At 43.0% G+C, this 12,442-nt stretch overlaps 1 protein-coding gene across 3 annotated transcripts in view; it reads right to left on the reverse strand.

Moving 5' to 3' along the window:
- CEP89 (centrosomal protein 89) overlaps window positions 1-12,317 on the reverse strand; it is a 71,653-nt gene extending 59,336 nt beyond the window's left edge. For all 3 annotated transcript variants that reach the window (XM_032841820.1, XM_032841819.1, XM_032841821.1), the window contains exons 1-2: window positions 12,279-12,317; window positions 10,387-10,493 (exon numbers count right to left, since the gene is read on the reverse strand). In XM_032841820.1, coding sequence (XP_032697711.1) covers window positions 10,387-10,493; window positions 12,279-12,317 — 146 coding nt within the window. The remainder of the gene's footprint in view (window positions 1-10,386; window positions 10,494-12,278) is intronic.
- Window positions 12,318-12,442: the final 125 nt, after the last annotated feature.

The raw sequence follows: 12,442 nt of genomic DNA on the forward strand, positions 1-12,442 counted from the left end.
TAGGCAGAGAGGCAGGTAGAGAGAGAGGAGGAAGCAGGCCCTCTAGTGAGCAGAGAGCCCGATGCGGGGCTCGATCCCAGGACCCTGGGGTCATGACCTGAGCCAAAGGCAGAGGTTTTAACCTGCTGAGCCACCCAGGCGTCCCAAATAATTTTTTAAAAAAGGAGCATCATGAGACATGGGATAAAAAATGTGACTGTTTTATGCTTTAAGCCACTAAGTTTTGGTGTAATTTGTTACACAACAGTAGGGAGCTAATACAATAGCCTCTTCATCAAATGGTCCTGGAACAACCAGATATCCATGTGCAAAAAAATCAACTTGAATCTGTGCCTCCTACATCATATTCAAAAATAAACTCTAATTGCATCATAGACCACAATATAAAGCCCAAAACTATAAAACTTCTAGAAGAAAATATAGGAGATAATCTTTGTGGCCTTGGGTCAGGCAAAGATTTCTTATATATGATACTGAAATCATAATCTGTAAGAGAAAAAAATTGTTATGATAAATTTCATAAAAACTAAAAACTTCTGCTCTTTGAAGACACTGTTAAGAGAATGAAAAGACAAGCCACATACAGGGAGAAAATATTTGCAAATCTCAGATTTGACAAAGGACTTGTATCCAGAATAGATAAAGAACTCTTCTCAAAATACCGTTAATAGGGGGCACCTGGGTGGCTCAGTGGGTTAAAGCCTCTGCCCTCAGCTCAGGTCATGATCCCAGGGTCCTGGGATCCAGCCCCGCATCGGGCTCTCTGCTCACAGCAGGGAGCCCGCTTCCCCCTCTCTTTGCCTGCCTCTCTGCCTACTTGTGATCTCTGTCTGTCAAATAAATAAAATCTTTAAAAAAAAAAAAAATACCGTAATAGGGGGAGCCTGGGTGGCTCAGTGGGTTAAAGCTTCTGCCTTTGGCTCCGGTCATGATCCCAGGGTCCTGGGATCGAGCCCCGCATCGGGCTCACTGCTCAGTGGGGGGCCTGCTTCCCCCCCCTCTCTCTCTGCCTGCCTCTCTGACTACTTGTGATCTATCAAATAAATAAATAAAACCTTTTTTAAAAAATACCGTAATAGGAACACAAACAACCCAGTTTTCAAAAGTGGGGGCACAAGATTTGAATAAACACTTCACCAAAGAAGATAGATAAATGGCAAATAAACATAAAAGATGCTCAACAACCTTAGGTATCAAAGAAATGCAAAATAAAACCACAATAAGATGTTACTACACTACTAGTATACTACTTAGTATACTATATAAACTGTACTATATTATACTACAAAGTATACTATTTAGAAAGTCCAAAATTTACATTCATAAGCATATCTGTGGAGTGAGCTTCAAGAAGTAAGCCCCCTTGTGTAGAGACATCCAGAAATCTGCAAGGAAAGATTTGGGAATTTCAGATGTGCTCATGGACTCCAGGTACAACAGAGCTTCCTGGGCCAAAGGAATAAGGAATGGGCCACACCAAATCAGTATACAGTCACCCAGAAAGCATAAGGAAGATGGAGATTCACCAAACAAGCTCTATACATTGTTACCTATGCACTGTCACCACTTCCAAAATCCTATCAATAGGCAATATGAGTTAGAACTAATGTCAACTAAATTATAAACCCCACACACACACACACACACACACACACACACATTACTGCCCAAATCAAGTATTGGTGAGTATGTAACTGGAACTCACACAGTGTTGGTCAGAACATAAATTAAAACATCAGAAAAAAGTTTGACAGTTACTTAACAAATATACACCGAGTCTATAACCCACCTATTCTACTCCTAGGTATCTATCCAAGAAAAACGAAAGCATGTGTAGGAAACAAAGATTTGTACACAAATCTTCATGGCAGCTTTAGTTTTAAAATATTAAAACCTGAAAACAACTCGAATATCCACCCACAGGTAAATGGAGAAACAAACTGTGACATATTCATTATTCATCTGATGGAACACTACTCAGCAGTAAAAAGAATGAATTACTGATTTTCACTACATTATGGATGCATCTCAAAATAATTACGCTAAATCAGAGAAGCCGGCATAATTTTGTGTAATCCCACTTGTATAGAATTCTAGGAAATGCAGACTAATCTAATGTGACAGAAAGCGGCTCAGTGGTGGCGGGGAGATGGGGGCGAGGGTGGACTGGGCAGAGGAATGGGAAGGGGGAGAGAAGGACAGGAGGTGGAAATTACAAAGGGGGCCACAAGGAAACCTGGGGGATAATGGATATGTTTATTATCTTGATTATAGTGATGGTTTAATGGGTGTAAATATATGTCGTAACATGATGCATTTCAAATATGTAGTTTAAGTCCATTATACCTCAATAAAATTGGTTTAAGAAATATAAAAAGAGGGGGAGGAGTCAAGATGGCGGAGAAGTAGCAGCTGAGACTACTTCAGGTAGTGGGAGATCAACTAGATAGCTTATCTAAAGATTGCAAACACCTACAAATCCAACAGGAGATGGAAGAGAAGAACAGCAATTCTAGAAACAGAAAATCGACCATTTTCTGAAAGGTAGGACTGGGCGGAGAAGTGAATCCAAAGCGACGGGAAGATAGACCACGGGGGGAGGGGCCGGCTCCCGGCAAGCGGTGGAGCAACAGAGCACAAAATCAGGACTTTTAAAAGTCTGTTCCGCTGAGGGACATCGCTCTAGAGGCTAAACCAGGGTGAAGCCCACGCGGGGTCAGCGTGGCCTCAGGTCCCGCAGGGTCACAGAAGGATCGGGGGTGTCTGAGTGTCGCAGAGCTTACAGGTATTAGAACCGGGAAGCCGGCTACAGAGACAGAGCCGAGGAGTGAGCTCACAGCTCAGGGTTACCTTGAACCGGTCCCAGGTTCGGTGAGCTCGGAGTGCTGCCCGAGGCCAGGGAGACGGGAGTAGGTGGGCGCTGTTCTCTGAGGGCGCACTGAGGAGTGGGGCCCCGAGGTCCCCGGCTCCTCTGGGCCGGAGACTGGGCAGCCGCCATCTTCATTCCCGTCCTCTGGAACTCTACGGAAAGCGCTCAGGGAACAAAAGCTCCCGAAAGCAAACCCGAGCGGATTACTCAGCCCGGCCCCTGGTAAGGGCAGTGCAATTCCACCTGGGGCAAAGACACTTGAGAATCACTACAACAGGCCCCTCCCCCAGAAGATCAACAAGAAATCCAGCCAGGACCAAGTTCACCTACCAAGGAGTGCAGTTTCAATACCAAGGAGAGCAGCGGAATTCCAGAGGAGGAGAAAGCAAAGCACGGAACTCATGGCTTTCTCCCCATGATTCTTTAGTCTTACAGTTAATTTAATTTTTTTTTCTTTTTCAACTTTTTTTTCTCTCTTCCTCTGCTAAAACTTTTTTTAACTTTTACCCTTTTCTTTTTTTTAACGTTTTTTAACTAGTTTATCTAATATATATATATATTTTTTCTTTTTTATATTTTTTCATTATTCATTTTCTCTTTTTAATTATCTTTTTTTTTTTTTCCTTTCTGAACCTCTTTTTATCCTTTTTCTCCCACCTCACGATTTGGGATCTCTTCTGATTTGGTTAAAGCATATTTTCCTGGGGTCTTTGCCACCCTTTTAGTATTTTACTTGCTCCTTCATATACTCTTATCTGGACAAAATGACAAGGCGGAAAAATTCACCACAAAAAAAAAGAACAAGAGGCAGTACCGAAGGCTAGGGACCTAATCAATACAGACATTGGTAATATGTCAGATCTAGAGTTCAGAATGACAATTCTCAAGGTTCTAGCCAGGCTCGAGAAAGGCATGGAAGATATTAGAGAAACCCTCTCGGGAGATATAAAAGCCCTTTCTAGAGAAATAAAAGAACTAAAATCTAACCAAGTTGAAATCAAAAAAACTATTAATGAGGTGCAATCAAAAATGGAGGCTCTTACTGCTAGGATAAATGAGGCAGAAGAAAGAATTACCGATATAGAAGACCAAATGACAGAGAATAAAGAAGCTGAGCAAAAGAGGGACAAACAGCTACTGGACCACAAGGGCAGAATTCGAGAGGTAAGTGACACCATAAGACGAAACAACATTAGAATAATTGGGATTCCAGAAGAAGAAGAAAGAGAGAGGGGAGCAGAAGGTATATTGGAGAGAATTATTGGAGAGCATTTCCCCAATATGGCAAAGGGAACAAGCATCAAAATCCAGGAGGTGCAGAGAACCCCCCTCAAAATCAGTAAGAATAGGTCCACACCCCATCACCTAATAGTAAAATTTACAAGTCTTAGCGACAAAGAGAAAATCCTGAAAGCAGCCCGGGAAAAGAAGTCTGTAACATACAATGGTAAAAATATTAGATTGGCAGCAGACTTATCCATAGAGACCTGGCAGGCCAGAAAGAACTGGCATGATATATTGAGAGCACTAAACAAGAAAAACATGCAGCCAAGAATACTATATCCAGCTAGGCTATCATTGAAAATAGAAGGAGAGATTAAAAGCTTCCAGAACAAACAAAAACTGAAAGAATTTGCAAACACCAAACCAGCTCTACAGGAAATATTGAAAGGGGTCCGCTAAGCAAAGAGAGAGCCTAAAAGTAGTAGATCAGAAAGGAACAGAGACAATATACAGTAACAGTCAACTTACAGACAATACAATGGCACTAAATTCGTATCTCTCAATAGTTACCCTGAATGTTAATGGGCTAAATGCCCCAATCAAAAGACACAGGGTATCAGAATGGATAAAAAAACAAAACCCATCTATATGTTGCCTACAAGAAACATTTTAAACCCGAAGACACCTCCAGATTTAAAGTGAGGGGGTAGAAAACAATATACCATGCTAATGGACATCAGAAGAAAGCAGGGGTGGCAATCCGTATATCAGATCAATTAGATTTTAAGCCAAAGACTATAATAAGAGATGAGGAAGGACACTATATCATACTCAAAGGATCTGTCAAGAAGATCTAACAATTTTAAGTATCTATGCCCCTAACGTGGGAGCAGCCAACTATATAAACCAATTAATAACAAAATCAAAGAAACACATCAACAATAATACAATAATAGTAGGGGACTTTAACACTCCCCTCACTGAAATGGACAGATCATCCAAGCTAAAGATCAACAAGGAAATAAAGGCCTTAAATGACACACTGGACCAGATGGACATCACAGATATATTCAGAACATTTCATCCCAAAGCAACAGAATACATATTCTTCTCTAGTGCACATGGAACATTCTCCAGAATAGATCACATCCTCAGTCCTAAATCAGGTCTCAACCGGTATCAAAAGATTGGGATCATTCCCTGCATATTTTCAGACCACAATGCTCTGAAGCTAGAACTCAATCGCAAGAGGAAATTTGGAAAGAACCCAAATACATGGAGACTAAACAGCATCCTTCTAAAGAATGAATAGGTCAACCAGGAAATTAAAGAAGAATTGAAAAAATTCATGGAAACAAATGATAATGAAAACACAATGGTTCAAAATCTGTGGGACACAACAAAGGCAGTCCTGAGAGGAACATATATAGCGGTACAAGCCTTTCTCAAGAAACAAGAAAGGTCTCAGGTACACAACCTAACCCTACACCTAAAGGAGCTGGAGAAAGAACAAGAAAGAAACCCTAAACCCAGCAGGAGAAGAGAAATCATAAAGATCAGAGCAGAAATCAATGAAATAGAAACAAAAAAAAAACAACAGAACAAATCAACGAAACTAGGAGCTGGTTCTTTGAAAGAATTAATAAGATTGATAAACCCCTGGCCAGACTTATCAAAAAGAAAAGAGAAAGGACCCAAATAAATAAAATCATGAATGAAAGAGGAGAGATCACAACCAACATCAAAGAAATACAGACAATTATAAGAACATACTATGAGCAACTCTACGCCAACAAATTTGACAATCTGGAAGAAATGGATGCATTCCTAGAGACATATAAACTACCACAACTGAACCACGGAGAAATAGAAAACCTAAACAGACCCATAACCCGTAAGGAGATTGAAACAGTCATCAAAAATCTCCAAACAAAAGCCCAGGGCCAGATGGCTTCCCAGGGGAATTCTACCAAACATTAAAGAAGAACTAATTCCTATTCTCCTGAAACTGTTCCAAAAAATAGAAACGGAAGGAAAACTTCCAAACTCATTTTATGAGGCCAGCATCACCTTGATCCCAAAACCAGACAAGGATCCCATCAAAAAAGAGAACTACAGACCAATATCCCTGATGAACACAGATGCAAAAATTCTCACCAAAATACTAGCCAATAGGATTCAACAGTACATTAAAAGGATTATTCACCACGACCAAGTGGGATTTATTCCAGGGCTGCAAGGTTGGTTCAACATCCGCAAATCAATCAGTGTGATACAACACATTAATAAAAGAAAGAACAAGAACCATATGATACTCTCCATAGATGCTGAAAAAGCATTTGACAAAGTACAGCATCCCTTCCTGATCAAAACTCTTCAAAGTGTAGGGATAGAGGGCACATACCTCAATATTATCAAAGCCATCTATGAGAAACCCACCGCAAATATCATTCTCAATGGAGAAAAACTGAAAGCTTTTCCGCTAAGGTCAGGAACACGGCAGGGATGTCCGTTATCACCACTGCTATTCAACATAGTACTAGAAGTCCTAGCCTCAGCAATCAGACAACAGAAGGAAACTAAAGGCATCCAAATCGGCAAAGAAGAAGTCAAACTATCACTCTTCGCAGATGATATGATACTATATGTGGAAAACCCAAAAGACTCCACTCCAAAACTGCTAGAACTTGTACAGGAATTCAGTAAAGTGTCAGGATATAAAATCAATGCACAGAAATCAGTTGCATTTCTCTACACCAACAACAAGACAGAAGAAAGAGAAATTAAGGAGTCAATCCCATTTACAATTGCACCCAAAACTATAAGATACCTAGGAATAAACCTAACCGAAGAGGCTAAGAATCTATACTCAGAAAACTATAAAGTACTCCTGAAAGAAATTGAGGAAGACACAAAGAAATGGAAAAATGTTCCATGCTCCTGGATTGGAAGAATAAATATTGTGAAAATGTCTATGCTACCCAAAGCAATCTACACATTTAATGCAATTCCTATCAAAATACCATCCATTTTTTTCAAAGAAATGGAACAAATAATCCTAAAATTTATATGGAACCAGAAACGACCTCGAATAGCCAAAGGAATATTGAACAAGAAAGCCAAAGTTGGTGGCATCACAATTCCAGACTTCAAGCTCTATTACAAAGCTGTCATCATCAAGACAGCATGGTACTGGCACAAAAACAGACACATAGATCAATGGAACAGAATAGAGAGCCCAGAAATAGACCCTCAAGTCTATGGTCAACTAATCTTCGACAAAGCAGGAAACAATGCCCAATGGAAAAAAGACAGCCTCTTCAATAAATGGTGTTGGGAAAACTGGACAGCCACATGCAGAAAAATGAAATTGGACCATTTCCTTACACCACACATGAAAATAGACTCAAAATGGATGAAGGACCTCAATGTGAGAAAGGAATCCATCAAAATCCTTGAGGAGAACACAGGCAGCAACCTCTTCCACCTCAGCCGCAGCAACACCTTCCTAGGAACATCACCAAAGGCAAGGGAAGCAAGGGCAAAAATGAACTATTGGGATTTTATCAAGATCAAAAGCTTTTGCACAGCAAAGGAAACAGCTAACAAAACCAAAAGACAACTGACAGAATGGGGGAAGATATTTGCAAACGACATATCAGATAAAGAGCTAGTGTCCAAAATCTATAAAGAACTTAGCAAATTCAACATCCAACGAACAAATAATCCAATCAAGAAATGGGCAGAAGACATGAACAGACATTTCTGCAAAGAAGACATCCAGATGGCCAACAGACACATGAAAAAGTGCTCCATATCACTCGACATCAGGGAAATACAAATCAAAACCACAATGAGATATCACCTCACACCAGTCAGAATGGCTAAAATTAACAAGTCAGGAAATGACAGATGCTGGCGAGGATGCAGAGAAAGGGGAACCCTCCTACACTGTTGGTGAGAATGCAAGCTGGTACAACCACTCTGGAAAACAGCATGGAGGTTCCTCAAAATGTTGAAAATAGAACTACCCTATGACCCAGCAATTGCACTACTGGGTATTTACTCTAAAGATACAAACGTAGTGATCTGAAGGGGCACGTGCACCCGAATGTTTATAGCAGCAATGTCTACAATAGCCAAACTATGGAAAGAACCTAGATGACCATCAACAGATGAGTGGATAAAGAAGATGTGGTATATATACACAATGGAATACTATGCAGCCATCAAAAGAAATGAAATCTTGCCATTTGCGACAACGTGGTTGGAACTAGAGGGTATCATGCTTAGCGAAATAAGTCAATAGAAGAAAGACAACTATCATATGATCTCCCTGATATGAGGAAGTGGAGATGCAACATGGGGGGTTAAGGGGGTAGGAGAAGAATAAATGAAACAAGATGGGATTGGGAGGGAGATGAACCATAAGTGACTCTTAATCTCACAAAACAAACGGAGTGTTGCTGCGGGGAGAGGGGTTGGGAGAAGGGGGGTGGGGTTATGGACACTGGGGAGGGTATGTGCTATGGTGAGTGCTGTGAAGTGTGAAAACCTGGCGATTCACAGACCTGTACCCCTGGGGATAAAAATATAGGTTTATAAAAAATAAAAATTAAAAAAAAAAAAGAAACATAAAAAGACTGCTTAAGGCAAAAATAGTAGTAATACACTGTGGGATTTATAATGTATGGAATTAGAAGGGGCAACAGTAACATGAAGGATGGGAAGGAGGAGATGGAAGTCAATGGCTGTAGGATTCTTACACTATTACACTTCACATGAAGCGTGGTAACATCTTAGTGTAATTTGAACGCCAGTTCCTATAAATTAAAAAAAATGTGGAAATAGGCCACATTTGCCAAAGCCTTGTGGATTATTTTTGGTTTATAAACATTATAATCCAGGAAGATATATTTTTTTTAAAGATTTTATTTATTTATTTGACAGAGAGAGATCACAAGTAGACAGAGAAGCAGGCAGAGAGAGAGGGAAGCAGACTCCCTGCTGAGCAGGGAGCGCGATGCGGGACTCGATCCCAGGACCCTGGGATCACGACCCGAGCCGAAGGCAGCGGCTTAACCCACTGAGCCACCCAGGCGCCCCCAGGAAGATATTTTTGTACAGTAGAGGAGACAACAAAGGTTTTCTAATCGACCTACAACATGCTTGCCATGAGATAAATGTGTTGGTTTTTCTGCTCGAGGATGGAAGGTAAAGCTAACCGTCTCTCGCCATCACTGCTGCCACAGAAACACGGAAGCCCTAATGACACAGTGTCAGGGTTGGTCACACAGACACTGAAGAGCTGGGGAGACAGACCCACAGGTGTACTGGGGCCATCACTTGCCAGTGGTAACACTTTGCACCAGTGCAGGCACTTGAACCCGAGCTAGAGAGCCCAATAAGACCTCTCTGAGAGGTTCGTTGAGAGGATGGAATGAAATAATGCTTCTGAAGGACTTACAACAGTCCTTGGCTCGGGGTAAACACTAATAAACAGCTCTTCTTGTTAGCAACATGGTACTTAAGGAAAAAACAAACACTAAAAATATTTCAAAGTGTTTTTTTTCTCAGGAGGCATACCATATTCTAATTTCAAAGAACACTAAAACAAAGGTACCACGCTTGCACGAAATTAGTTCTGTCAATTCAATGGTAAGTGTCAAGCCATGTATCCATGGTTTTTTATGGATAAAAAATAGTCTAAAATTCTCCTGTGTCTAAGCCCTTAGAAGGCACAGGCAGGGATGTTAGGTATAAAAGAAAGTCAGTTCTCTGATGCTGGGAGCACCGGAAGATGGGGGAATCCCAGGCTCTGAGGAGTGAACATCCTTTTCCTTCTTTCCCCAAAATCTTTTTTAAGATTTTATTTATTTATTTGACACAGAGCGAGAGAGAGATCACAAGTAGGCAGAGCAGCAGGCTCCCTGCTGAGCAGAGAGGCCAATGTGGGGCTCGATCCCAGGACCCTGAGATCATGACCTGAGCCCAAGGCAGAGGCTCAACTCACTGAGCCATCCAGGTGCCCCCAAATCAGCGCTTTTAAAAGGCAGACTTGTATTTCAAAAGAAAATTCTGTGCATAATTCAAATTCCTTTCAACATACTATGAACCTATATACGTGGGCTTTAATGCTTTAATCTGGAACACTACAATTATGAAACAAACTCCAGACACCTGAAAGGGACAGATCATTATCCCACAGAGAAACCATATTAAGTGCTTCATTATGGAACCAAGATAAACATTTCAAAGGATGTGAATCTAATGGCTGTCCACCTGAGACTCACCTTGGTCTCTCTGGAGAAGGGTTGGGGCTGCGGGGAGGAGGTGTGCGTGGCACAGCTGGCTTTGGTGCGATGCTGGCTGCAGGTAGAAAGCCATGGATGATGTGTTTCTGCACAAATGAAACCCAGCAGTGTCACTGGTGTATGGGATTACCTGGGTCCTGTTGACACCCCGCCTGGGGCCTGAAAGGGGACACCCGTACTGGCCACCCAGGGATCTAACCCCACCAGGAACCTAGTCCTCCCCCTGCCAAACCCAATTCCCATATGGCCAAGCAAGGATGCTCACCCAGGGAACACCACTGCAGCTGGCCATTGTGGGGAACCTCTTGTCCTTCCTACTCAGAGGGACCTGACCATCCCCCAGAGTCACCCTCTAGGACCTCCAGCCTCACAGCATGACCTCCAATAACCCTACGCTCTCACTTGCTGCCCCACCTGCAGAATGGAGAGCAGGCAATGTTCTTGTCTTTATCAACCCTGGAACTCAAGCACTTCCCCCCATTAGTCTACACCATGTAATAAAGATTTTGGACAGTTTACCTCAAAGATGCAGAATAGCAAAAACTAGCTCCTACACACAACGAAAATCAGAGAATCTGGTTTTAGGCACCTGGCAGTCATTCAGAAGTTTCTGAGTATAGCCCAACCTTCACTCTCTAAGTACTAGTCAATATTCACACCTACTAAAGGCAAAACACCTAGATTGCAATGAAGAACATTTGTCTTCATCGACAAGGTAATAAGAGTACGGAGGGAAAAACACCCAAGTACTTATCATGTAACACGAATTATAGAAAGTGCCAAGGGAAAGGGAAAGACAAATTTGGTGCTGGGATGGCAGAGGGAAGGAAGAGCTCCTCCGGGTCTGGCGGCCAGCAAGGGGACCTCTAATGTCCCGCTGAAGAAAAATCAGAGGCATTTAGACTCGGTCATCAAAGATGGCCACGGCTCTCACATGTGGGAAATGAGATGGAAAAGCATTCTAGGAAGAAGGAATAGCATGAACAACGAAAGAAGCAAGACACCGGTGGCAATGTTCTAGAAATAACAAGTATTCCTCTGAGGAGAGCCTAGAAGAATGCGCTGGAGGGAAGAGTGGTGATTGTTCCCATTTAAGAGTTTTTATACGTGACTAAGGAGAATCTGTGTCTCAGTGAGGAAAACCCTCAGAAACTGACCCCTGAAAAGGCTCCTCAGGCAGTGAAAGGCATGAAATTGGGAGTAGGCGCCTACAGTGACACAGTGGCCGTGGTAAGGTTTGGAGAGCAGCATTCCAGGCAGAAGGAACAGCAAAGGCCTGAACGAATAGAAGAAATGGCTGGGGTTGGGGGGGGGCGGGGGAGAGAGTGAGAGAGAGAGTTGGAGGCACTGGGTTTTAAGGAGCGCAGCAGCACGGACAGATGTCCGTTTTATTAGAATCCCCCCCGGCTTCCACGTGGAAGACGGGCCCAGGGCAAGACTGGAAGCAGACAAACAGCGAGGAGCTGCAGCAGCAGCCAGAGAGATGCCAGGAAGATGCTGGAAGCCAGGGTGGAGGCGGGAACAGCTGCAGGTTATAGGTGGCGGGAAGAATCTATGGAACTTGGCTGATGGGGTTACGCGGTGGGTAGCGGAGGGAGGACTCCAGAACGACTTCCCACGGGGGCATACTCAGCGGTGGAGCAGGATTGTGCCGGCAGGACTGCTCCCCGACACCTGCGGAAACGCGGCAGGGGAGACAGGGCGCCTCCGTCTGACCGAGCCCCACCCTGGGATAGAGGATGCTTTAGAACACAAAAAATCAGGGCCTCTCGAGTGGGAAACAACGTCATTTTGCGCGGCTACCTGGCCTCAATCGCAGGCCAAATCCCAACCCATTCCCGTTTAACTCCTGGCCCCCGGGATCTACTTACAAACTGACTCTTGCGGCCGCTGCGAAAGCCCTGGAGCATCCTTGGTGCGGGAAGTGGCCGGACCAGGGCTGGACCGACGCGCAGATTTCTTAAGAAGCAAGGACCGCTCTGTGGAACCTGAGCTCCTCCCGCTGGCTAAGCCCGAGACGCTTTTTCTACGCAAT

This window comes from Lontra canadensis, unplaced genomic scaffold (assembly GCF_010015895.1).
Source record: "Lontra canadensis isolate GAN:19392208 unplaced genomic scaffold, GSC_riverotter_1.0 scaffold125, whole genome shotgun sequence".
Classification (NCBI taxonomy): Eukaryota; Metazoa; Chordata; class Mammalia; order Carnivora; family Mustelidae; genus Lontra; species Lontra canadensis.